The following is a 27,240-nucleotide window of genomic DNA, read 5'->3' as shown; positions in this document are numbered from 1 at the left end:
GAAGGAAAGCCTCATAACCAATGTATCAATGCGCGGCCTTGATAAGAAATGCCAATTCTCGACATTCTCACTGAGAAAAATCTCTTTTTTACGTGTAAAAAAATTGCACAGTAAGTTAGTAATAATTATGGAATTTTTAAAAAAAGCACTGCCGATACTTTCAGAAATTAAAGTAAGGTTTTTGAAATCATTTGTTTTCTGATCGAAAAGTGTTTTAAAATTTAGAAAAAATAATTATCTTACATCAGTGTGTCACTCTTCATTGATGTGCCGTAAGTAACACTAAAAATTTTGAAAAACATCTATAGTAATATTTTTCTGCAATATTTTTTCCATTCCCTCAGCTGAAATTTATTTATAAGAAAAATTCCAAACAATAATATGAAAGCAACATATAATTTTAAAATACTGTATATTAACCATAGCTCTCAAAAAAATTGGGGATTTTTAATTTTTTCTTCAATTCATATGGAAAAAATTAATGTTAAATAAAATTTTTGAAGCCAATCAAAAAAAAAAAAATTAAGAACAAGCAGATTAACTCTGTTTTCACGTGTAAATGCAGGAATAGCACCAAATAATAATAACAATATGGAAACGTTTAGAATTTTTTACGCACTTTTCTTGCCAAAATTTCCATTGCTCATTCCCCCGAATGGTATACATAGATGGCACTTGTTTTCAAGACAGTTTTAGTCTTTTGTTACAGTTGATGTGCCGCTCATGGTTATTACGGATGATTCTTATTGAGTTTTGTTTACAGCGAGTATTCAAGAACAAAAAATATAGTATTCAGGAATGGAAGAGCAGAGAACTTTTTAGCGTGGATATCTCGGGTCTAAATCACTGTGGGCCCCCTCTCTCGTTTGTTTCATCTGAATATACACTAAAGGCAAGGGGCATCTGCAGAAACAGGCAGCCCCTTGCTATGGGTGGAAGGTATCATTCGTGTGGGAAGACACAAACTCTTGTTAACACTCTCCGTGATCGACTATAGAGGACTATTCAGAAACTACTACTGAAGTAACTTTTCTCCTAAAGTCATTCTTCCGCTTTTTCGAGGGTTAGTTCGTCCTGGACTGGAGTATGCTGTAAGGTTTTGAAGACCATACCTACAGAGGGACATAGACTTGGTTGAAGGGGTGCAGAGAAAAGTTACGCGTGTCCTTATTAGCACACGGGACTTGAGTTATGAAGAAAGACTTCATTTTTTGAATATGTTTACATTGGATGAATGCTTGTGTCGAAGAGATATGATCGAAGTGTTCAAAATTTTCAATGGGATGGACCATGAACTTTTAGTACACCGACAATCGACTGCTTTTACAAGGGGACACCAGTATCGATTGGTGAGGGACAATGCAAGGCTATGGTGTCGCAGGGAATTTTTCTCTAATAGGGTTGTTAATAAATGGAATAGCTTACCCCCGGAGATAGTAAATCGAGAAGCTATCCATACTTAGTATAAGACAACCATAATTATTCTTTATGGACAGTGTATAATATTTTATCATGTGTATATATTGTTTACGATTTTTATTAATTGCATTTTTAATTGGGTTGCTATATTTTTGAAATATATGACATCCATATTTTTATGGGCATCTTTTTCTCAGCCACCTCGTTGGGCATTTTGCCTGTTATGGCGTTGTATTTGTATTCCATGAACAGGGCAAGAAATAAATGATTACAAAAAAAAGGATGACCTAAAACCAAACCTTCTGCACCCATAAAGAGCCTCTCACAATGGTATCCGTAGGCGCTCTCTCTCGTGGAAGAGGGAACACTTCCTGTAATCTATGAGTGAATATCTGAATTCCCTGAAGCCTATAACTGTATGTAAAACTGAATGAAAAATTGTATTGTTATGGAAAATTCAACCAAATAACAATATTAAAAAAATATATACAGTATATAATTGTATAACGAAAAAAAACATAAGTGATATATTGGCTGGGAAAATTTCTAGGATATTGTGCCAAAATGTTGTTGTGCTTGCCATGGATTTCAAAAATGGTAACCAATATTTTTTCTAATTTGAAAATTTTAAACAAATAAACAGTTTCAAAACGATATTTTTTCAGTATTTTTTTCAAAATCATAGAAAAAAAACTGAAATATTCTGTACAAAGGATCATCCAAAACCTCCAATATATGGGAACTATATTTCGCTGCGAAAGAATACACTTTCTACCTTTCTCTTCACTGCAAAGTTAACCAGAAACGGACTATAAGTTAGAAATTCTCCAGAGAAATGTACACCAGGATCATGTACGGTTAAGTAACAGCATATTGGCGTGTGATTCTGTGTGTCCTGTCAGCACTGTGATGGACTTGCATCAAGAGGACCCAGATTTGAAACCTGCAGGCAACACAGAAGTGGTCAGCTAAAGTTGGCTTTCTGTGGTTTTCCGAACTTTATGGCGCAAAAACAAGCTGGTCTCCCATTTTAAAGAATTCTCTCCCCACAAAAAGCAGGCAAACTTTACAACGAGATGCTTCCAATATGAATGACAGGTGAAAGCACTTCTCCAACTGAACTGATGTGATAAATATGTTAGGGTTATACGTAATCCACAACTTATATGTATGCACAACAACAATCCGGCATCCACTAATTCATAAGAAATTCTCCAGAGGAATGCTTACAAGGTGCATGTACAGTTTAGTAATAGTAGTACATTGAACTTTCATAAGGCTTATTTATCATTTTCTGTTGCCGTTTGGTCATCCTAAAACATGCTTTCAAATTTATGCTTTAAATATGCAATGTACATAATATGATGTACTCTGCATATACACTGGTGTAAGAAATTAAGAGAATTTGCAAACTTGGTCGATTATCTCTAGAACTACTGTACCGATTTTAATGAAATTTGATATGTACATATATTGATACAATACAAAACAAATAACCATTCAATAATTGTAATACACACGCATGATCGTGCGTAACACTTGTTGGAGTCGGAAGGTATGAAACAGCGGTTGTAGAATAAACAAAAAAATGGGTTAATAGGGGGGTATGGTCCCCTCTTACAGATATATAGGTCTCGTAGCAAGATTTCATACTTGAAATAAGGCAGTTTATCATTTCCTGTGACAATTGGTCCCACTCGTTCAGCAACGCTGTTTTCATTCCCTGGATGGTTCCCGGAGGGGGGGGGGGTTACGAGTTGCAATTGCCCTCCCTAGAGCGTCCCAGACGTGCTCTATAGGGTTGAGGTTTGGACATCTGGCTGGCCAATCCATCCGGCGAATATCCTCACTCTCTAGAAAATCGTCGAGCAGAAGAGCTCTATGTGGCCTCACGTTATCGTCCATTAAAATGAACTCAGGGCCAACTGCACCCCTGAAAAGGCAAACATAAGGCTCCAAGACCTCATCCCTATACCTCACACCAGTCACAGTGCCTCTTTCAAAGACATGGAAAGGTGTGCGGCCATCCAACATGAAACCTCCTCCACCATAATGGTCGATTTCGCAGACATTGGAGGGTAGATAGCGGGTCCCTGGTTCTCTCCATATGAACGTACAGCGAGAATCTGTGCTTAGACTGAACCGGGACTCATCAGTGAAGACAACGGTCGCCCAATGATCCATACTCCAATCTCTATGCTCTCTGCACCATGATAAACGGATTCTCCTGTCTGTAGAAGTGAGCGGGACGCAAACAAGTACGAGTACAAGTCACGAGAGAGCTGAGAAGCTGTAGCAATTCTGTTACGCCTCGCTGTATTCGACAAATGGCGATCTTCTCTGGCCGTCGTGGCTCTTGGACGACCTTGCCCAGGCTTTCTCTTGATGGATCCGGTATCCTGGAACTGTTTCCATAAGTTACACGCGACGCTGGGTGTTAAATTGAACTCTCTACAAATCTGGACTTGAGATTGGCCTGCTTCTAGCCTCCCCACAATTTGCCACCTCATTCCATCATCTAAACATTGGTGGTTACTCATTTTTACTGTTACAATTTGAAATGAATTGATTGCTGCAAAATAACACCAAGAAATTCGCCGAGGTGTGCTAGCGAACGAAATGCGTCTTAACTTACGCGCGCTTATAAAGCCTGTTTCTCTACTGGCTCCACCTACACACACATGTACGCTTACGGACTAAGTACATTTGATAAAGTCACAAAATATTTCAGTTCGTAACTTAAAAAGTCTGATACGCGTTTGTAAGTTAGGAAGTGACCATAAAAATTATTGAAAGCTGAAAATTTTTTCCAAACCAATGGCAATTTTATCCTTGGAATCATTTGAAGAAAATAAGATACAAATAACTGTTAGAAGAGATATGCATAATGAATTTTACTGAATGAAATACTGCATGATAAATGTATAAAAAAAATGAAACCCTTTTCATAAGAAAGTATCATTATCACACTTAATGGAGTGGTACACAAAAGTGTTTTATTATAAAAAGCATTATATGCTATACTAGCATTTAAAACATCTAATGCCCTACCATTAGAACTGTGTTAGCAATGAAAGTAGCGGATTTTGTCCAAAGTAAACCAATTCTTTCTAAAATAGACGAAGCACAGTAATTCCCCAAAGTTATACAAAAGGTGGGGCCGGTGATTACAGCCCAAGTCTGGTTACAGTTTTCCATAGAAAAACAGATTAATTGGGGCCAAATTTTAGAAAGAACATAAACCTGTAAGAAAAACGGTATGTAAACCATAAAGAAAAAACACCTGTCTTTTCCTTTTATACTATGACTATAATGCTATGGTACTCTTCTATGAATATTCCTAAATTTAACTTGCGTTGTGACTGCAATCTGCTCTGGTAAACAAGATAAAATCTGTAGGTATTTGCACTCTGAAATCGGCACAAATGAAAGTTGGGTGTTAAATGCTGTGAATGTTATTTAACACCTGTTGTTAATGTTTGATAACACCTCAACCAATCGAAAGAAATGAGCTGTGTATATTTGGAGGCAAGGAAACAAATTCAACCATAAGTTGAAGTTAATTGAAAGTCAAAGACCAGATGCATTATCACCTACGAGCTATACATTATACAAACTATTTTTTAAACTTAGCATTGGATTTCGAGTATTAATACATATATGTGAAAAAAGCATATCAAACAACCCTTGCGATTTCATTCTGAAATTCCAGCAAATTTTTCATCTTTACATACGTACTACTTAACTGTACATGCACCTCGTACACAATCCTAAATGGAATTTCTAATGAATCGGCACATGCCGTAATGTGTGTTCTGAGTGGCCCTAACATGTTCATGCTGCCACCATCTGTCTCCCATTTTCTGAAGTAAAGATGGAAATGTTTGAATTTTCATGTTATCTCAATATTGTGCTGTAGGTCTGCCTGCTCACTGTGAAGAGACTTTTTCAAATGGGAGACCAGCTCCCACTTCTATCCCGTAAGCTATCAAAAATTGGTGTGTAATTCCATTAAATATAATATTCTGATTAATAAATTTAAAAAATTATTTTATTCATTGATGAATGATCTCCGATATCTCAGCAATAATTCAATGATTATGCTTGAATTTCAGAAATGTGCATTTTTCTCAGAAACCGTGTAACTCTGAAATCGCACAATTGGAGGTATTTTAAGTCGAGGTATTACTGTACAATGATGCTTAATACAGCAATAAATCTCTCTACAACAATTTTTTTTTTCTCGATCCAAAAAAGATTATACTGTATCAGGGTTAGCAAGTTTTTGCTATAGGTGGAAAAAACCATGGTAAAAATTGTCTGGGTAAGAACAGATTCTTTCCCCATCTATGTATGCAAGACATTGTTATGCATTTATTTTTCTATTTATTATGCAAATGACAGTTTTAAACTCAAATTTTGATTCAATAATCAAGCATTTTCAGGGCTGGTAAGTTTTTGCACAGCTAAAAAAACCTAGAGTAAAAACATCCTGATAAAAATGTTTTTGCCAAACATAGAACAAACTTATATGTCCTCCCTTTATTTATATCTAGTATAATATTTAAAAGAATCTATGCAAAAGATTTGTATATTTTTATAATGATCCTGATCATTCCGGACGAAGGAAAAATATAGGATATAGTCAATATACAGTAAAACCTGGCTATCGGCCGTATTCACCAACACAGTTTAAACTGCAATCGCAGATGAAAGGATTGAAGATCGGAATGGATTGGTTAAACTGAGGATTTTAATCAATCTGTGTCGATCTCTAATTCTTTAACCTGCGATTGCAGTTTAAACACTGTCGGTGAATACAGCCATAAGTCGTCACCTCAAGTTATCGAAAAATTATGGCGGCTAAAACGGAGTGACGACTTAAGTGAAGTGCTATCAGTTTCAATGTGCAATATTGTGAAAATCGTATAAATTTAAACTAATACAACATTTATTAAAATATGAATCAAAATTACAATATTAATAAAATTTATAGTTAGCAAAAGAAAAAATAGAATTTACCTTTTTTGATCTCTTATTACTTAACTTATTATGGTAAAATATACTCTGGCGCTTTGATTTATACTAGTAATTTTTATTTTAGACTAATCAGAGCAACTGTTAGAGAGAGTAGTTAGCTTTTCTTTACAACAGAACTATATCGGATATTAATTTTAAATATACATGAAATATAATTTTATTGTTTTAATTCTTCATCAGTAGTTCATGATACAACTACAAGGTAATCTCGAACACAGGATCCACTTTTGACTTAGGGGCCTAGGCAGGGAAAAGTAAACATTAGAAGACCTCAACTTTGGAAAGAATGTCTGGTTTTTCAACAAAAATATTTTGTTTAAATTTTAAGCCCTAATGTAGTGGAGATCCATGAAGAAATAGAGTCTAGCTCGAACAGTCCCTAATGTTTCAAAAACATTAATCGCAAATGAACTTCCGCAGTGTAACTTTCGTTACTTAAACTGTCCCGTTTCGGTACATAGGCTTTTATGGTGAATTTTAACCACACAGCAACGCTATTAACAAGCTCTTTTTTCAGTGGGTGCCATAAAAATAATCTGTTCCTCTCTTTCAAACTTTTTCACAGTGACAAGTTAACCAAAATTAGAGATGAGTAAACAAGGGTTTAATAACATTTTTGTCTGTAAAAGCTGGAAAGGCCTGAAGAAAAATGACGATCTAACAGGAGTGAAGACTGGATAAGGTTTTATTGTATATATGAAAACATTATGGACTTTCCTTTAGTCATTGCAATGGAATAATCACTATAAAGTGGGGTCATTATAATGGGCACGACTTTGTCTCTACTTATTAATTTGTAAATTTTTTAAATTCTACCAGATTACTTTATGATACAACAGTATGAAGTTGACTGTTGTAATGATTTAAAATCCCAGTTATATATAATATGAATGTTTTGATAACAGCTCAACCAATCGAAAGAAATGAGCTGCACGTGTTTGGAGGCAAGGAAACAAATTTATACACATTGAGTCAAATCTTTATTTCATAAAACCATTTTTGCCAGTTTTTATCATTTATGCCCTGTTTTTACAAGTGTTTGCCACTGTCCAGCCAAAAAGGTATTTTTTCCGGCAAAATGCCCAAAGACGGACTGTAGTCATAATTTCTGGAATATTTATAAGTAGCATCCAAAATAAAACGAAAAGTTTAAAAAAAAAAAATTTGCAGCTTCATAAAAACTGCAAGTAATTTCTATTCAAGAACTAAAAAATACAAAAGTTTTAATAAAACTGAATTTTGTAGTTAACTTACTGTCTGTGTTTTCTTAATATCAAATATTTTATAATATAATTGATATATTAGATATTATCCATAAAAATGGAAACAATATGAAATTAGACAAAAGAAAAAAAAAATTCATTAGACTCTCTCAAAGTAGAAATTCCAGGAAAAAGAACTATTATTAGATAGGCTATGGCTTCATGATAGGAAATTAAGGTAATTAATACAAGATATACATTCATGTCATATAAGGTAATTAAATTATATTGCATCCCAATCTCTATTTAAGAAATTATTTAAAATATAACTGTCAAAACAACTTTATCATTATTTTTAATACATAAACCATACAAAATAAATCCTAAAATAAAGATGCATAAGATATCTGCTACTACTGAAAAATGTTTTAATAAGGTTTTCTCAGACATACCCTCCCATCATTATCAAAGGAATCAAAGAATACACCCAAGCCAATCCAATGATCATTGCTACCAAATACTGGCCCTTCAACACCTTTGTTCTGAGTATACCAAAAAGCCTATAAAAATAAAATACATATGTTTAAAAAAAAAGAAATTATAACCTTTGCGTGTAATTTAAAAATTATTACTCGTGTACAGAATGATACAGGTGCTGTATCATTCGGCAAAAATATTCGAACTCACAAAGCCATCAGCTCCCAATCTCCCACGACCATTCACTCTGAATACGACTTCTACTTGCCACCAATCAAAATTTGTTGGACTCTTGGACCATATAGAACCTGAGTAACAAAAAAAAAAAATGTTTTTTTACACACACACACACACACACACACAGGGATTTCTGTTAATGGACCAACAAACTTATAGGTTGTTAGTAGATATATGGTGTCGCAAACCCTGTTGAAAGGTTGAAAATTGCAAAAAATGCATGCAGGTTTCGACGTCACACTGGAACGACAAAAAGTATAATAAACACAAAAAGATTTATTTGATTAATTATTACAAGAGTAGGTGGAAGTGGCGGCCACTAACATCATTGCACAGTCTACAAAGACGTAAAAATGATTCCCGGACGCGCTCGAAGATATCAGGTATGCTTTTGGTGTCGCCACAGTGATGATTCGCGCTACAAGATCCTTCGGTGTGTCCACAGGCATGAGTCTGCATGCATTTTTTGTGATTTTCACCCTCTCAACGTCGTTTGCAATGTTCCATTGCAATTTTTGTTCCTGTTGATGCCTGTTAACAACCCTCTGAGTTTGTCGGTCCGTTAACAGCAACATTTTTGCTGCGTCTAATCAAGGCTCGTACGCTTGTTCAACTATAAACAACAAATTTTGATCAACTTACAAGTGTGGACATTAGTTAAAAAGTAGAGATTATAAAGTCACATTAAAAATTCTCATGAAGAGGACAAAAACGAATATGACAAAGCAACAGAGTTTCCTGCTCTAACACTTGCAGAAACTACAAACATGTTAGAAAAAAATGACATTGTTGAAGCTCCAAAATCACATTTTTTATTTTTAAAACAACTTCAAAATTTTGTGCAATGGTTCTTTTTGTGCATCCAAAAGAAATTACATTTACTGAGTTTTTGATTTTTTGTGAAATTATAGTTGTCATATATTGATGAATTGGGTAACTAAAATTTTAGATAATTCAAACTTTTTTGCTGTCATCTTGACCTTAAAATTAACCAAGTTTGATGCTTATATACATTCTTGGTTAATTCATCAACTTAGTTAATTAACAGCCAAACTTGGTTAATTTGAAGCTCAAAGAGACAGCAAAAAAGTTTGAATTGTCCAATTCATCCAAATAAAACAACTAGACTTTAAGAACTCTTAATTATATAAAAATGTATTGAATGCTACCACTTACTATGCCAATTTCCACATTGTTACAATTAGTGTTTCAATAAAATGTAAATATGATCACGAAAACTTTTTTTTTTTTGTTAAATTCTGCATATTCGTAAACATTGTACGGTTAAGGTTGATTTTTACACAATGAAAAATGAGATTTTTGAGCTTTAACAGTTTTATTTTCTTCTAAAATGTTGTCACTAGCTTCTGGCAGTAATAGGGACTCTGTTGCTTTCTCACAATTTCTTAAAATCTATGCATGACTTTATTTTGTATCTTTTAACCACATCCGAAAGTCAATCACAATTTTTCTGTAATAGAGTTGAACAAGTGTATGAATCTTCTTTTTTTATTACACAAATACGAAATATGTATACTTACACTGCATCAATACAATATACAAACATATATAACACACTTTTGACATCAAGGGATATGAATGTCCTACAAGCAGGTCTATAAGGGTAGATATCTCTGTTGATATTTTTTTAGCAACAGCCTATTATGGTTTGTGTTGGTTGATAATTGTTTAATATAAAGTATAAATTATACTTTATACCAGCGGTTCTCAACCAGTGCTCCGGGGAGCCCTTGGGGCTCTGTGTTCACTTTCCAGGGGCTCCGCAGCAGCTTTAAAAAAGTAAAATAAATCAGTAAATTTGATTAATAAATTATTAATTTATGTATGGAGCCCTTACAAAATCAAGGACATAAAGCTCCTCGAAAAGCCACAGAGGTCGTTTACTAAACGAATACCTGGCATGAGCGGTCTATCTTATTGCCAGAGACTTAAATTTCTGGGTTTACACTCACTGGAATGGCGTAGAATCGCTGCAGATCTGAAGATGTGCTACAAACTAGTCCACCAAAATGTTTATCTACCATCGAGAGAGCCTTTCTTTGAGATCATAGACAGGCAAGTTAACCTTCGTAGGCATCGCTTCCAAATAAGAATACCAATGGCTAGAAGGGATTGTTTTTTCCAAGGATATAGATGCCGTGTGGCAAGAATATGGAACAGTCTTCCATCAGAACTTGTATGTGCCTCCTACGCAAGATTTGCTTCCACTATTGGGGATTTCGACCTGGCTCCGTATGCGAAGTGCTTCCCGTACTGACTATTATTTTTTTTTCTTCCAGTATAAGTGCATTTCATGCCTTCTGGGGTTATTGTAAATAAATAAATAAAAAAGGTCTGAAGGGTTGACTCCTCGAGCCAAACGGGAATAGAAATTATACATTGGAAAGGGCTCTGCGAGTCAGAATAGGTTGAGAACCGCTGCTTTATACTATTATACTCTTGCTTGGACATGGTGAAAAATGTTAATGAATAATGATGCCAGACAAGTAGGGTCCCACAAATCTCAGACTCCAGGTTGCCATGGCGAGTAAGAAATAATATAAATTTTTTTTCCCAGGCTGAAAGCAACACTAAATTTTTGGCACTTATAGCAGCATATCTGCTAATATGAAAGAGGGTCATTATGCCCGAAAAAGTCAAAACAAGCATTATTTTGGACCTTTTCCTTCAGGTAAATTTTTTTTTGGCACATAGATTTATTTGAGATTTGTGCAGCAATACAGGAAGGCATGAAATTTCACCAGCCAGGTGACTGGGATTGATTATATATATATATATATATATATGAGAGAGAGAGAGAGAGTGTGTGTGTGTGTGTGAGCGTGTAACGAAAACCTTGCTTCTTACTTAGAGCTGAAACAAAACATCAGATTTTTTTTAGTTCTAATTTTTCAAATATTGGCTACATGTGATATTCTGTAAAAGATCATTGTACCATGGAAAAGGGTGACAAAGTTAACAGAATTTGATGTAAATTATGAGGAAAAGATAAATTTTCTTGTGACATATCGGAATTAAACTTTGAATCATCCAAAAAATTTGGAAAAAATTTGAACGTTAAATTGAATAAGAAACTCAAGGGGAATTCTTAGAATTCAAGTTATCTTAAAAATGATCTTAGTTAATCATGTCAGAATTATCGAAGTACAATTGTATAAATAGTGAAACCTCACTAAAATGATACTCGATATAACATTAAATAGCTTTACAATATTATATATATTATTCTAATCTAATATTATTATTCTTTGCCTTTCTGTATTGCAAGGTGTTGTTTATTGTTATTTTTTTTACCTTCTCCACTGTAATTGTTCATATGCCTGTTGTGTGAGTTTATCGATATATAAATATTTTCTAAAATTTTATTTTTGTCTCCTCTTAATACATTACAATATCCTCTTCTCTTAAGAGATGAATCTCTCTATACTATATCTTCTTTTTATTTTTTACACTTTTTGAAAAGACATTGAAACCAATACAATATTTCTCTAAATTTTTCTCAAAATTTTGTCTTTAATAAATTTTTGAACACCTTACTAGTTTTTGTTCTTCCAAAGACATATCTTAGCAGGATTGATTTTATCTTTATTTACAACAGGATTCTCCATCTTTTTTTTTTAATTGAAAGAGAAACCACAGGCTTTTTATGTATGCTTATGTACAACCCCCTTAGTCAAAAAATAGAGCAAAGTCAAAGATGCATTAATGTTCCAAATAAGTTTTGTTGCCATCAATTCACATTAAATTGGGGTTGATCAGAGGTGTATGGGGAAGGGAATGTGCCCCTCTCAAGATGATCAAAAATTATGTTAATATTTTTGTAAAAAATTAAATATCAAAGACTAAATACGAAAGGCTAATAAAATATCTTTATCAGCTATTTTAATCAATTTTTGTCAACTTAATGTTTTTTGAAGGCTAATAACTAAAAATTCATCTGGAAGAAGATGCTTGTGACCTCCTTCACCAAACCTTTTGTGATCCCTCCTACGTCTATGCTGCGTTCATCTTTTCTTTTTTTCTTTCAAACTGAGCACAACTCAGGTCTATCATCATCTATGGGTGATTTACTACCTAGCAAGTTGGGTCGGAAGTGTAACTGTGTGTGCGTACCTAACAGTCTAAGTGCGTATGTAGTTTTGTTTGATTTTTCAGTGCTGCCATTTATATTTCACAAGTGAAGTGGGCAATGCTTTATGATTGAATTACATTTGTACTGTTTGTAGGTCTTTTGCTCTCTGTGGCGAGACTTTTTAAAGGGGAGATCGGCTCGCATTCGTGCCTTGAAGTTGGAAACCACAGAAAACCAACTTCAGCCGACCACCACTGTGGTGACTGTGGGGTTCGGTCCTGGAACCTCGCGACGCGAGTCTGTTACTATGACCACCACAGCGGCCACCTATGCAACGGGAACGAGCATCTGGGACTGATAGAATTATGAAGGATGTGGGCAAATCTGGCCCAGGTTTCTCGCACCTAAAAGAAAAATTTTCCAAAATTAAATGACAAAAAACTAAAAAGGAGCATTTGTAGGTCCTCAAATGAACAAACTATTGATTTTGTTTTTACCTAGAACTAGCTGCAGACAATCATTCACATCTATAATGAAAGGGTTTTTAGATGTACCACAAAAAGAAAATTACCAATGGCTAGTTCAAGACCTGCTCTGTTTGTGCAAAATTCTTGGATATTGAATGACTCCAGAAATCCATCTCCCTCATAACCTGGGAGCAGTCAGAGATGAACAAATTTCCACTAAGACAGTCAAGCTATGGATGAGGCAGGTAGGTGATAGAGGGATCATGGCAGGTGGGACCCTTCAGTGATGAGTGATTACTGTTGGTTTTTGCAGAAAGGAAACATGATACTTGAACAAGAAATGAATTATTTTCATAAAATACTGTAAAAATGTGAATAAATTTTGTTAGGACTGGGCAATGTATTGATTTACGATGAATCACCGATGTGAACATAGTGATGTATTGTTAATTTCAATGTCTGATATCAGTGAAATCTGATGTAACAACATCAGAGTTGAAATGCTGATGCCTATATAATGAGTGTGAGGGGGTTGGTGAATGCAAATTATTTTAAATTTTTTTTATTTTTAAATACTACAATCTTTTCTGCAGAACAAAGATTTTGTTCTGCCTATAATAGAAATATTTTTTAAACATTTTGATATACACAGATGGCAGGCATTATATATATGCTAATGTTTTCTATTAAAATACTCTTTCCTCTAAACTAAGTTTTTTGTTCGGTAAGGTACATTTTTTTGAACACCATGCATTCAAATGTATTGAAGCTTTGTGTCTCTCTCAACACTATGGTGATACATGCTTTAACACAATGATTTTTTATTAAAATTATTTTAAGAAAATCTATGGCACAAAATATGGGAAATTTGATTTTTGAAAAAGTTGCATGTTGTTGCAATTTACAATTCGAGAAAAAATAACCAACAATTAAAATCCTAAATGCTCTCGTTAAATTACATAAAAATATCCATAGTATTCGAGGGGAAAAAATTGAGTGCATAAAATGAATAGAAAATTTTCAAATATTCCTTAAAGAAAGGTGATTTTTCCCATAGGAAAGCATTGGAAGCCAAGATCGCGCACCAATCGCCTTATGGGATGTTATTACATCGATATCGCGATACAGTGAGTGCGCTTGGGTGATATTGTTACATCGATATCTCTGATATAGGGTGTGCAATTTAGCAATATTGTTACATTGGTTACCACCAATATAGGGAGTGTGCTTGAGCGATATTGTTACATCGATTACCTGTTGGGAGGGAGGAATTCCTTCATACCTTATGCAAATGACGGATTATGGAATTTCCCTGTCTATAAAAGATTATATTTGTTCTTGATCTAGGTCCATTGTTAGTTCAATATTAGTCCGATGTCAGTTTAGTATACACATGTTGTTTCAACATAGTTTATTTTTTGCCATATTAAAATGAACTTTATTCTTCAAATTGGGTTCTTATTGAGCGACACTGCGCTAACAAGGTTATGGGCCCGGTCAAAATATCTATTAACTTTTTGCTTATCATTCCTGAAAATGAAATCTGACTTCAAATTCCCTCTGCTCAGACCGGGAAATTATTCTTTATGGAAGTACGATATCAAAGTCTACCTAATAGATAGGACTCGCACCAATTCCAGCCAGTAAGAATCCTGCACCTCAATCCTTACTTAAATTTAAATCATGTCGCTGCAAGAAACAGTGAAGTGGAACTTGCACCTGTCAAAAAGCAGGCCTAAAGTGTTCAGGTCTTCGCACTTGCTGTTGCAGCGTCATGCCAAAATGCTCCTACTCCTATTTTGAAAGACAGTGACATAGATGAAGATGAGGCTCTGGATGTTCTTGAGCAAATTGAGAGGCTTGCCACCAATCCTCCGCTCACTCCCATTACAGTAAAAATAATGAGTGACGACAAGAATCACTCATTACCAAGACCTTCAAGACGAGCTAAATTATAGAACTGCTATGAATCAAAATTTTTGCGAAGCGAGATTGTAGTGAAAAATTTCATTTTTCAGGGTGTACACCAAAAGCAAAATTGGGTGACTTTTCTGTGACCTTTTCTCATTTGACAAAATGAACCATGCTTGACTGTTTTCTTATATCAGTGGTTTCAAACTGTGAGTAGCGACTACCTGGAGGGGGGGGGGGTTGGTTAATAAAATAGGGGGGTCTCAATGAAAGGGGGAACACGAGTCAATTTACAAAATAAAAACATTTGATAAGAAATCTATTATTTTAATCCTTCGAAACTTTTCGCAGAGAATGATGTCAATGCATATACACATACAGACATGCCAACAATGGCATGAAGCCTCTCAGTGCTGAATGTTGAGTTTCACAACAGCGGGCGGAGAGGGGGGAAGACAACCCTCCAATCACCATAAAAAAAAACGTAAATTTTTTTTTTTTTTAATTTAAAGATACATCATCCCATAGGAACCGAACCCTAAGGGCTCGAGCCACAAACCCCCATCCTGGAAAGCATAAGCAGATACAAGTAGTTTCTAAAAGGGGGGGGGGGAATGTCCACATTCTGCCTATGGCACTAATTTTTTTAATTATGGAGGGAGATCATTCCTATCACCTCTCCACCGTATCTCCACCCATGAATTCAACCAACTTTGCGCGGTCGCTTATGCCGTCAGTAAAACATGAATATTCAATGCAATCCATCCTTGCATATGGCCTTGCGGATCGTGTATATATATATATATATAGAGATGTCTGGCAACCCTAAACCCCCACCCACGTTTTTGCCTTATCTGAGTTCCTTCGGCACCTACAATGAAACTTTCCAAAACAAGCTCTACGGGAGTGCCTGTGCAAATTGAAAAGGCATCCTGTGAATGCAAAACTATTGAACATACTATTGATTGATATTAAGCCGTGTGCACAACAGCCGCAAAGCACAGGGAGACATATCAATAGTGGGGTCAAAACAGAGCAAAAGAGCCGAATAACATTGAACGGAGCGAGGTGCAAGTGATCAAGCAGTTTTTCTATCAGTCCAACTATCAGCGTCTACCGTCGAAGTCTGCAGTTTACCATCTCAATCAACACATCACCAGACAGGAATGTGCATCAGAAGAAAATGCCATCTAAATAGAATGTGCACGAATGAGCCCATTTCTTTATTGATTGCATTACCAAGCGCAGACAAAACACATCGGCGCAGGTAAAATGAAAAAAATTAAAAGAAACATTTCTTATATGCGAGAGCCGAAACCATAGTTTAAAGGTACATAATCCGGCCGATTTTCCAATTCTGACAGTCAATGCCCCATTCACCTATGCAGGGAAGCACAGTAGGGGGGGTTACAGGGTTCCAGCCCGGGAACCTGAAATAATTCTCAATATTTTTTTTCACACTATCAATTCACTATACATGGACGGTGAAAAAATCTGGCTTGGACCCATCCGAGATCTCAGCTTAGGGGCCTACTGCAGGATGTGGTTCTCATCCTTTCGAATCCAGAGGCACGTTGATTTCTCTTTTTTGATTGGAAGGCCCGACCATGCACATGATTAATGGGAAATAAATTGGTAAAAATTAAATAAACCACCCACGACCCATCATGCACATGATTAATTCATGCACAGATTCAAAAAATCGGTGGCAACAGGCTGTGTGCGTGTAGCTCGTGCGAATATCTCGCTAGAACCTTCTGTTTGTATATAGATTTTTTTTTTCCAACTTATTTATTTTTTTTAAAGTTTAATTACATTTTTTTTTTTGTTCAAGCTGCGGCTGTGGTGTTGTTAACATGTCAGCAAGTAATCCCATAATGATTGTTTGCCTTGCTTGCAATGAAACTGTCAGATCAAGGGAGGATAAGATTGTTTCTTCATCGTGTAAAACCCCATATCATTTTTACTGTGCAGGCTTTTCTGAGAAAAACTTCCGGATATATACCCGTAAGTCTGAATGGAAGTGTTTGAAATGTACGAATCCTTTAGTTGGTGCTCAACGAAGATCTGGAGCGGCTTCAAGTTCACCTTCGACTTCATCCCAGTCTATCGATCGTGTTTCCATTCAATCTGAACAGGGATCGTCACCCCAACCAGTGCCCACAGTAAATGATGATGTTTCCATGTTTTTTCACGACCGTGATCTACATAATGCAATAACCGAATCTGCTAAAACACTACCACCTGAATCTGCCAATATAATATTGTCCATTGCTAATTTGATTGATGCCCATTTGAAGTCACTGATGACATTTATCTCTCAGCAATTTTCAGTTTACACAAGTGAGTTATCTACTGTCAAAGCACTGCTCAATAACCAATCCATTGAACTTAATGATTGCAAAGAAAAGACGCAACTTCAATTTGAGAACAATGCTCTAAAATCTGAGGTGAAAAAACTGAGCGTTGAAATTGCTGATTTGCAGCAATATACTAGAAGGTGCAATGTGGAGGTTCAGGGCCTGCCTGAATCCGAGAACGAAGATATTGAAGTAATCAAACACACTATTCTATCTACAATGGACCTGAATGATCTCTCTGATGCCATCACAGCGATTCACCGAGTTCCTACTACACGTAAAGACAAAATCAAACCCATCATAATTCAGTTTAGCAATAAAAAAAATCGTGATGTTTTCCTACAAACAGCTAGGAAAAGTGAGTTAGATTCTACGACCATTGATCCCCGACTAAGGCTTAACTGGGTATACTTCAATGAACATCTCGCACTGTATGTTAAACAGGTACTTTTTGCTAGCAAACAGTTTAAATCAGATAATGATTATAAATTTTGCTGGACTCGTGATGGTAAAGTTTACTTAAGAAAATCTGAGAAAACCAGGGTGCACAGAATCAGACATGTTGACGATCTTAATCAACTTATTAATCAGAATTGAAATGATTGTGATCTGTCTGTGCGCCCTGAGTATATTCTCTCGAAGCCCGAGTCCGCGAATTAAATTTTCACCTGTCTTGTTGTTCTGCAATACTGTTGCGAATTTTTTTCATGTTATCAAATTTTACCTTAACGATTGTTTTCCCTTAATATTTTTAATTATATCCACTCTAAAACACGAGCTTTTTATTCAAGATTACCATAACATTAGGAGTCGTCAAACTATCAATTTATCATGCAATAGTTTTATCTTGTTATTCTATTTTTTTGGCGTTACTAATTTTTGATAATATGAATCATCTTAACTATTGTATCATCATACTAGTTATTATAGTACTAAGTCAACTTGATCTTACTCTTGCTATATTTAGTATAATTCATGCCCACTGTATTTATATCCAATCATCTAACTCTTGCCATAGATATGATCCTATTAATTTGAAATTAATTGCTAACTTACGAATTTATATTTTGCATTCTATACTTAATCACAAATTATCATACATTAATATGTTCACTTACACTGTTACGTATTTTTGTTCATTTGAACCAATTAATTCATTTTCAATCCTCCAGGGTTTTTTAAATGGGATATTTTGTTTTCTAATATGTCTAACAATTGTGAAATAAAACATTTCACACTTCATACCCTGGAGGATTTTGAAATTTTTTTTAATTCATCCATGGTTACTGATCATAAATCAATATTATCTAAACGCAATATTGTACATTTTAATATTCGCAGTGTAAGATCAAATTTTAATTTACTTTTATCGTATCTAGATTTAATAATTAACGAAATTGACGTTCTTGTTTTGCCTGAAGTGTGGGTTTATACTGATGAAGTTGATTTTTACAAAATTTCAGGTTTTAACTTAATATCTCGTTGCCGTGACTATAATAGATCTGGAGGTATTTTTGTATATACAAATAAATCCTGTTCATTTTTTATTCGCAATTCATTAACCCTGCTTACTGCAGAATTGATTGTTTTATCTTTAACTGAATTACAAACTACTATACTCTGTCTATACAGATCTCACTCTTACTCAATTAACAATTTTATCGATGAATTTGATGTAATATTGAGAAATGTGAAATGCAAAAATGTTATTTTTCTTGGAGATGTTAACATTGATTTATTAAGCTCTGATTCTAGCGATATTCAATACTACATTGATATGCTTTCCAGCCATGGTCTATCACCATTAATTAATGTTGTAACCAGACCATCATCGCAATCCTGTTTAGATCACATTTTTATTCGTAATTTAAAAAGCATTACTAATATTTATTCTTCTGTATTTACTACGGATTTGAGTGATCACTATCCCATTCTTTGCAAGTTTATATTTTCATCTCCTAGATTGACGGCTACATTTAATTCTCCTACTGTGAAATTTATCGATTATACAGCTATTTCTTCCTATCTTTCTAACCATAGTTTTAATTCTCGTTCAAATGACCCGGGCAAGGCATTTGATGATTTTATTCTCTCCCTTGAAACAATTGTTAATAATCATTCCCGTTGTAACTTGGTTAACTCGCGTATGATTCTTAATAAATGGTTTACGAGAGATCTTTATGAACTGATTAAAATCAAGCAAAAGCTATATTTAAAATCCAAAAAATATCCATTTGATAATTTGATCTTATCTGCATATAAAAGTACAGCTTCCCATGTCAAATTATAGGTAAAAATTGCCAAACAAAATTTTTATTCTCAACAATTTCACAGATGCAATAACCTAGATTCGAAATGGAAATTTATCAATAAATTATCAGGTACTAAAGATAAACAATCTAAATTGCCTTCTGTAACTAACCTCTCTCTACTAGCTAATAATTTTAATTCACATTTTATAAATATATCTTGTTCTAATTGTGTTATACCTTTTGACTTCAAGTTTTTTCTTTCTCGTAATCCAAATTCTATTTTTTTCTCTCCAACTAACCCCCGTGAAATGCTTCAAATTATTCGAAAACTACCTACTTCTACTTCCTCTGGTATTCTAAACTCTTCTATTTTAAAAATTCTCCCTTTTTACACAGTCTCCACTCTGTCTACTCTTATCAATTCTTGCATTTCAGAAGGTGTTTTCCCGGATAGTTTGAAAATTGCATCAGTTATTCCAATTTATAAATCCGGTGATTCTAACGACCTCAATAACTACAGACCTATTTCAATCCTTAACTCTGTTTCCAAGCTGTTTGAAACCATAATAAAATCTCGACTGTTTCCTTTTCTACTTAAATCTAACTTTTTCTCCCTCAAACAACATGGATTCCTACCTAACAAAAACAGAGAATCTGCTCTTCTTGATTTTACTTCAACTGTCTATACTAATATTGATAAATCTTACAAAACAGTTGCTATTTTCTTAGATATCAGAAAAGCTTTCGATAGCGTCTCTCATGAAATCCTGATAGAAAAACTTAGTTTCTGTGGTATAAGAGGTGTTCCTCTTAAACTTTTGCGATCTTACCTTAATAATAGATACCAATTTGTTAAGTGTGGTGATAAATATAGCAATATTATGAAAATTATTAACGGAGGTCCTCAAGGCTCTGTTCTTGGCCCCTTATTATTCCTCATTTTCATTAATGACTTTTGTAACATTAACATTGTTGGTAACATAATAACATTTGCTGATGATACAGTCATTATTTATAGCACTAAAGACGACCAAACGTTGACTAATTTGATTAACCAAGACTTAATTAAAGTACGCAACTGGTATTCAGCTAATAAATTAACTATTAATGTATCCAAAACCAAATTCATCTATTTTTCATTACTTAATAACCCTCTACATAATATTAATATTGTTTTCCATGATTCTAACTGCTCCCCTAATGATTGTCATTGTAATCCTCTCAACAAGTACATTCTATCAAATATCTTGGTGTTTATGTTGACTCTAACCTTAAATGGAATTCTCATATCACAAAACTTCACAGCAAACTTTGTTATTTGTTGTACAAATTTTTTTACCTCAAATTTTATGTCAATTCCTCTTTTCTTTTAGTTCTGTACTACTCATTTTTTCACTCTCAACTACTTTATGGTCTTTCTGCCTGGGGTAGTGACTACATTACTAACCTATATCCTTTGGTCACTTTGCACAAAAGAATAATTAGACTGATTACCAATGATTATTGTACTCCCTCACTACAACTTTTCCATTCTCTAAACATATTACCTCTTCGACATCTCTATTTCTTCAAATCATTAATTATTTTATATAAAAAACAACATTCTTTACCTTTGAACACCTTTCGTTCTTCTGCAAGAATCAACTCCACCTATTTACTCCCTAGAATCTATAAAACGATTGGTAAGAAACATTTTTCATATCTTATCCCTAAATTCTATAACTCTTTGCCTGATCAACTCCTTAACAATAATACTTCATTATTTGTTTTTAAAAAAAAATTAAAATGCTACCTGTTTTCAATAAATAATATTGAAGATTTTTTTTAGGATGAATTTCCCACCTATAACATCTTTCCCTTAAATGAAAGGAAAAAAATGGTAATTTTTTGTTCCCCCTTATTACATTTGGACTTAAAGAATTTACATTCTTTTTTTTCAAATTAACTTCTTCCCCTTACTTACTTATTTTTCTTTACAATCAAAATATTATCACCACATGCCTGAAGCCACCATGACCTTATGTTATATTGTGCTTAGTTTTGTTTTTTTTTTGGTTTGTTTCCTTTTTACTTTCTGTTCACTCATGTTCTGTCAATTATTTTTTATTTATTTATTTTTATGTTTATAAGTTTCATATCAAATTGTAAATTGTGATTGCCAGTAAGGGCCATTTGGCTCCTTGGTAATTTTTTTCCCTCTTTTTTTCTGTATACCTCATTTCTGACTAATAAAGTAAAAAAAAAATAATAATAATGGGAAATAAATCGGTAAAAATGAAATAAACCACCCACTGCCCAGTTTGACCGATGTCAGGGCCCGGCGGTTGAGAAACATTGCACTAGACCGGGCCTTTGTGATGTTAATTCTTTTGCCTCTTACTGGAGTAAGAGGGAAAAAAACCATGACGACCTAACTAGACCAACACAGGGCCTTTCCAAAGGACGGGTTTCACATATTTCTTTTCCTATTCACATTTTTCGAAGTCCGATATTAGACGCTTGTTATTTGCTCTGTAGTCATGCTTTGGTGTTGGTCTAAGATCTCAAGCTTGTCACCGCATTCCAATGGTTCTCTTCTGTCAGCTGCCTTTTTCACGTAATTCATGGTTCATCGGCAGCTCCCCAAAAAGTCTGACAGATATTTTTCCATACAAAAGAACTACGTCGAAGCATAAATAGGTGCGCAAATCAATATTTTCAGCTCACCATGACACTCCTAGGAGCTGTGACGCACACTTTTAAAACACTGGTATTCCTTTAAATTCGGCCTGCGTATTTCGTAATTTTGCAAAAATGATAGCATTTTCACCGCTTCGTAGTTTGATAACTATAGCCCATAGAAAAAAAAAGATAAATATAAAAGTTGTAGCAAATTTTGTTTGCTACAATATTATAATTTACACTTTTGTTCTCCGATGTATAGGAACAGAGATAATGAGCAAAAAACGTCAAAATTTTCAAACAAAACTTGCACAGGGTTTTTGTTTTCACAAACTTGATTTTTTTATTAGTGGCTTTGGCCCCTATTAACATATCCAAAAATTAGAAATATCCGACCTTTTGCAAGGAACCATGTGTAATTTGGGTTAATCGGAGTTGAAATGACAATGCCAATAGAGTGCTTTCTTACGGGAGGGGCGGGGACACATATAGAATAAAAAATAAAACATTTGATAAATTTAGTGTTCAATGAAGGTGATTGGATTTAGGGAAAAAAAGATCACTAATTTATTTATTATTATTAACTTTGCTTCACGCGAATTAGAATGTACATTTTCAGATTTCTTGCATGTTTCAACACATACACACGCGAGCATGGCGGATCTATACAGCTCGCTATTGGGAAGGGGGGATTATACAAATTCCTTATTACATTGCAATTACATGCATCTTGCATTTTCCAAGACAGCACCAGTTTAATTTCTTTTCGTCCAAAAACTTTTTTTTTGAATCGTTCCCGTTTTTCGATGGAAGTTGTCTTGAATTTGTTATTCAATCAAAAATTTTGATATAGATCATTTTCAACGGATTGATTGAATGCAATATTATCATATAGAAGTTCCGAAAATTACATGAATTATCACATTTTACATGGAGTGGTCGAAATCAATGAGGCTGACATTGAACAATAAAATGTAAACAAATCCTGTTAAGAAAGGATGGACAATGCAGTAAAACCACCTGGTTCAGCTTGACTTATTTACATTGACTTTGTAATTTAAATTTTGCACTCGTTTCTGGGAGTGGTTTTAAAGGAGCGGGATTTCTTAAAAACTAACATGTCTTTATAATTGGCTGCACATTGTCAGAGATTTAACAGACTGGAATTTGGAAGACTTCTCAAAAATATGCATGTATATTGTAAGGAGAGAGCGAAAAAAATAGTGCAGTGCATTATAGTGCACTTTAAATTGATCTCGGACTGAAGAGAATATTCTCATTCAATTTCTTAGTGGATGACGTCACAAATCCTATTTTGGGTGCCGATTTCTTGGAGAGATTCTGTCTACTTGTTGATGTCAAAAATCGCCAGTTAGTTGATATAATTTGACAACTCTATACTGTCTTGGTGTAGTTACTACTGGTCCTTCTCTCGGTCTAATGACAGTTTCTGGTGCCACTACATACCGTGAAATATTGACCAAGTTTCCAAATTTTACTGGTTCTGTCTTAAATTCTCAACCCAAACCACATGCCATAACAAACTTAATCGAAACTTCAGCCCCTCCAGTCTTTGCAAAGGATAGATGTCTTTCTCCTGAAAAGCTTTTGGCCGTCAGAAAAGAGTAACTTGCTTTTGAAGCAAAGCATCATTCGGCCTAGCAAAAGCCTGTGGGCTAGCCCTATCCACATAGTTTAAAAAAAGACAGGTGGTTGGTGCATATGTGGTGATTTTCGTCGGTTGAATGCTGTAACCATTCCGGACCGTTATCTCATTCCCAATATTCAATACTTTTCTTTTGGTCTGGCTGGAAAAAGAATATTTTATAAACTTGATCTTATAACAGGGTTCATACAAAATTTCCTAAATAAAAATTAAGGACTTTTTAAGGAGTTTCAAGCAGTTTTTAAGGAGTCATGGCAAACTTCATAACTTTTACAGCAATAAAAAGGTTAATAAGTTTTATTAAGAAGTTTTACAGCAAAAAAAAAAGGCAGGACACATGTGCAAATTTATTTTTAATTTGCCAAACAAATTTTCCCTCATCTCAAAAATATAGACGTAGAAGTGGTTCAGAAATTACACAACTTTTGATTTGTTACCCAGCATCATAATTCATAAAATAATCAATCTACATACATACTTTTTTGTTGTCACCAAAGTATAACTTTGAAGTTTCAGTCAAAAATATAACTCATAACAGCATCACAAATTATAAAAATTCTATAAGTGATATTTATTCCCCTTTCCCCAATTATTCAAAATAAAAATCCACAGCTGGCAGATTTTTCTTTACAAAATTATATTTTTGCAGCAACTCTTTATTCATCTCACTCAAAGTGCATCAACAAATTCTTTAAAATTAGGTTTTTCAATTTTCCTTCTTGTTTTTCAGTTGTACTCAGAAATAAATTGTTGCAAAATAAGAGCAAATTTCAGGACATTCAACACAATGTTTGGTGATTTAACACTCGTTATTTCGCAAAATTTACAAATTAACTCTCATAATTCGGCGGACTAGATCTTATTCATGAAATTAATTTCTTTTCCCACGAAACATCGGGATTTGAAGCAATGACGATTGACCATAGCAATTTCTGCTGCTTGCAGTGGTGACTTTTTTTCTTTTTTTGAAAAACGAAACCGCGGTCGGTTGTTGAGAAACACTGGACAAGAGTAAACCATCTTCAGCTGTACGATCATGGATATGATCGGGGTTTCATGATGAAAAGCCCGATGAGGGGCCGATAATTTGAATAAGGAGTTACAGTTACCACAATCCTGGGACAAAATCAAGAGCGGGAGAATGTCGACTTTTTTTTAGAAACAGTTGGAAGGATTTTAAGGAGTTTTTAAGGGCCCTTAAAAAGGAAATGAAAATTAATGAATTTTTAAGGAGTTTTTAAGCACCATACGAACCCTGTATAAAGGCATACCACCAGATCCCCCGTGAAAGAAAACAATATTCCCAAGACGGCTGTGATTACACCTCACGGTCTCTTTGAATATGTTTACATTACCTTTGGCCTCAGGAACACTGCAAACATTTCAAAGGTTTGTTGACAGTATCCTCTCAGATCTCGACTTCTGCTATGTTTACTCAGATGACATTCTTTTTGTGTCAGCTGATGAGAAGTCGCATGAACATGATCTTGTTGTTCAAGAGACTAAGCGAATATGGTTTAGTTCTCAATCCTGACAAATGCCAATTTGGACTCAAAGAAATCCAGTTTTTAGGTCATCTTGTATCAGAAAGGTGTATTTCCCTGTTGCCGGATCGTGTTACAGCACTTTTGGACTATCCATTGCCCAACACAATCAACGAGCTGCGATGTTTTTTGGCACTAATAAATTTTTATCATGGTTTTATGAAAAACGCTGCCTCTATGCAAGCATGTTTGCATGACCTAGTTAAAGGCAAGCGAAAACGGGATAAAAAAAAAATTGACTGGTCTGAGGAAGCAAAATCTGCATTCGTGTCATGCAGGGAAATAATTTACAATGCTGCTCTATTGACTCATCCTATTCCAAGTGCACAACCCCTTCTAGTTATCGAGGCATCTGATTTCGCTATTGGTGGAGTTTTGAATCAAGCAATTAATGATCAAACTCAGCCATTAGCCATTTTTTGAGTTGGAGCTCTAAGTACATCAAAACGTCATTATGTCCTGATGTAAAATTGACTATGTATCAATGTAAAATTTTCAATATCGCTCAGTCCTAGTGTACACATATCTGCACTCTATGAATATTATATGTATGTGTATGAAGAAAAAAATTGTTTTGCAAAATATTCATATATAACAATGTATGAATATGATACAATAACTATTGTATAATATATATAAATATGTTTTATTTGATTTGTTATCAAGAATATGCCTATCATCTCCATTTTCAAGATGTATAAGTTTCTCATAGTGTATATGTATTTCAAAAAAAGACCACCATGCATACACAAAAAACTGTACATGGTGGAGATTTTTTACATTCATATTATTTTGAATTCACCACCCCAAAAAATTTGTAAAAAAACTTACTTCACTCATATTATAGAAAAAAAAAATAAAAATTGTTGACTAGTGTTATTTAATATAATTTAAAATTGATCCAATAAAAAAAACTAACAAAAGAATAGCTGTATGTCTTTAAAAGCAACTTGATTTACAAAATATTCAATCAGATTTTAACGGCTGTTGTCTGATGAATATAATTGAGGGTTTTTTCTTCCAGGTTACTAGGCAGTCATAAATTGGAGTTTGCACTCAGCATTAATCAGTCTTTGGAATTGTACATAATATAGGCTTCGTGTTAGTAAAATGGATAATTTTATGGCAGCATTATTAACAAATTTATGTTTCAACTTTCTTACACAGATAAACATTACAGAAAAAAAATATTATAAATACAATATTCCAACATAAATATCTGTTATTAATTTTTTTTTTACTCACCTTTCTTACTTCTTAGGGAGGGTGTGATCCGAACCATTTCTTCACTGGCAATAGCATCTGTAAATATATAAGTGGCAAAATCTAGTGTAGTGACATATAATTCCACATCTATAATAAACCAGTATTTCTTTAGCCTATTGGTCCATAGACCAGAGGTGGTCCACAAAGATGGGACAGGTGATTTGTGTGTGTGTAGTAGGGTGGGTCAAAAAAATAAAATTCACATTTCTTAAGGGGCACAACAATAAAAAGATGATAAATAATCTCAAAATAACACTTGTGATTTTTTTAACATTCTGATTAGTGTAACTGCCTCCGGATTGATATTGATTTTTTGATTTTTGTCGATATTTTTGATTTTTTTTTTCAAGGTAGGTTTCAGTTAGGATTTCGACCAATTACGTTACTTTCTACAAACATAGACAATTTGTCACTTAAGTGTGAGGGGTGGGTGGGTAGAGTGGGGAGTGTCTAGGAAGACCCTACACGTGCGCATGTGACACCCATGTTTCCCACTATAACTCCGGCTGAAATAAGGCAAGGTTGTGTCGCACTCATTTGTGCCATTTTCATCATGGATTGTACTCGTTTGAAGTGGAAATGTCTGTTATTTCGTGATTCAAATGACATTAAATGCAATATGTTACCAACCTACAAAGATGTTAT

General features: G+C 34.3%; 1 protein-coding gene across 1 annotated transcript in view; it reads right to left on the bottom strand.

Moving 5' to 3' along the window:
• The window catches only part of ergic53 (lectin, mannose binding protein ergic53), a 199,172-nt gene that overhangs the window by 156,627 nt on the left and 15,305 nt on the right, over positions 1-27,240 (bottom strand). Inside the window, exons 2-4 of the mRNA XM_089236553.1 lie at positions 26,575-26,631; positions 8,349-8,446; positions 8,114-8,221 (exon numbers count right to left, since the gene is read on the bottom strand). Of these exons, the coding sequence (XP_089092679.1) occupies positions 8,114-8,221; positions 8,349-8,446; positions 26,575-26,631 (263 nt within the window). The remainder of the gene's footprint in view (positions 1-8,113; positions 8,222-8,348; positions 8,447-26,574; positions 26,632-27,240) is intronic.

This window comes from Pholcus phalangioides, unplaced genomic scaffold, assembly GCF_987345545.1.
Source record: "Pholcus phalangioides strain wild (caught in Gottingen) unplaced genomic scaffold, Ppha-v1.0 ptg000009l_1, whole genome shotgun sequence".
Taxonomy (NCBI): Eukaryota; Metazoa; Arthropoda; class Arachnida; order Araneae; family Pholcidae; genus Pholcus; species Pholcus phalangioides.
The sequence above is the reverse complement of the archived record's forward strand: the minus strand, read 5'-3'. Positions and strand labels throughout refer to the sequence as shown.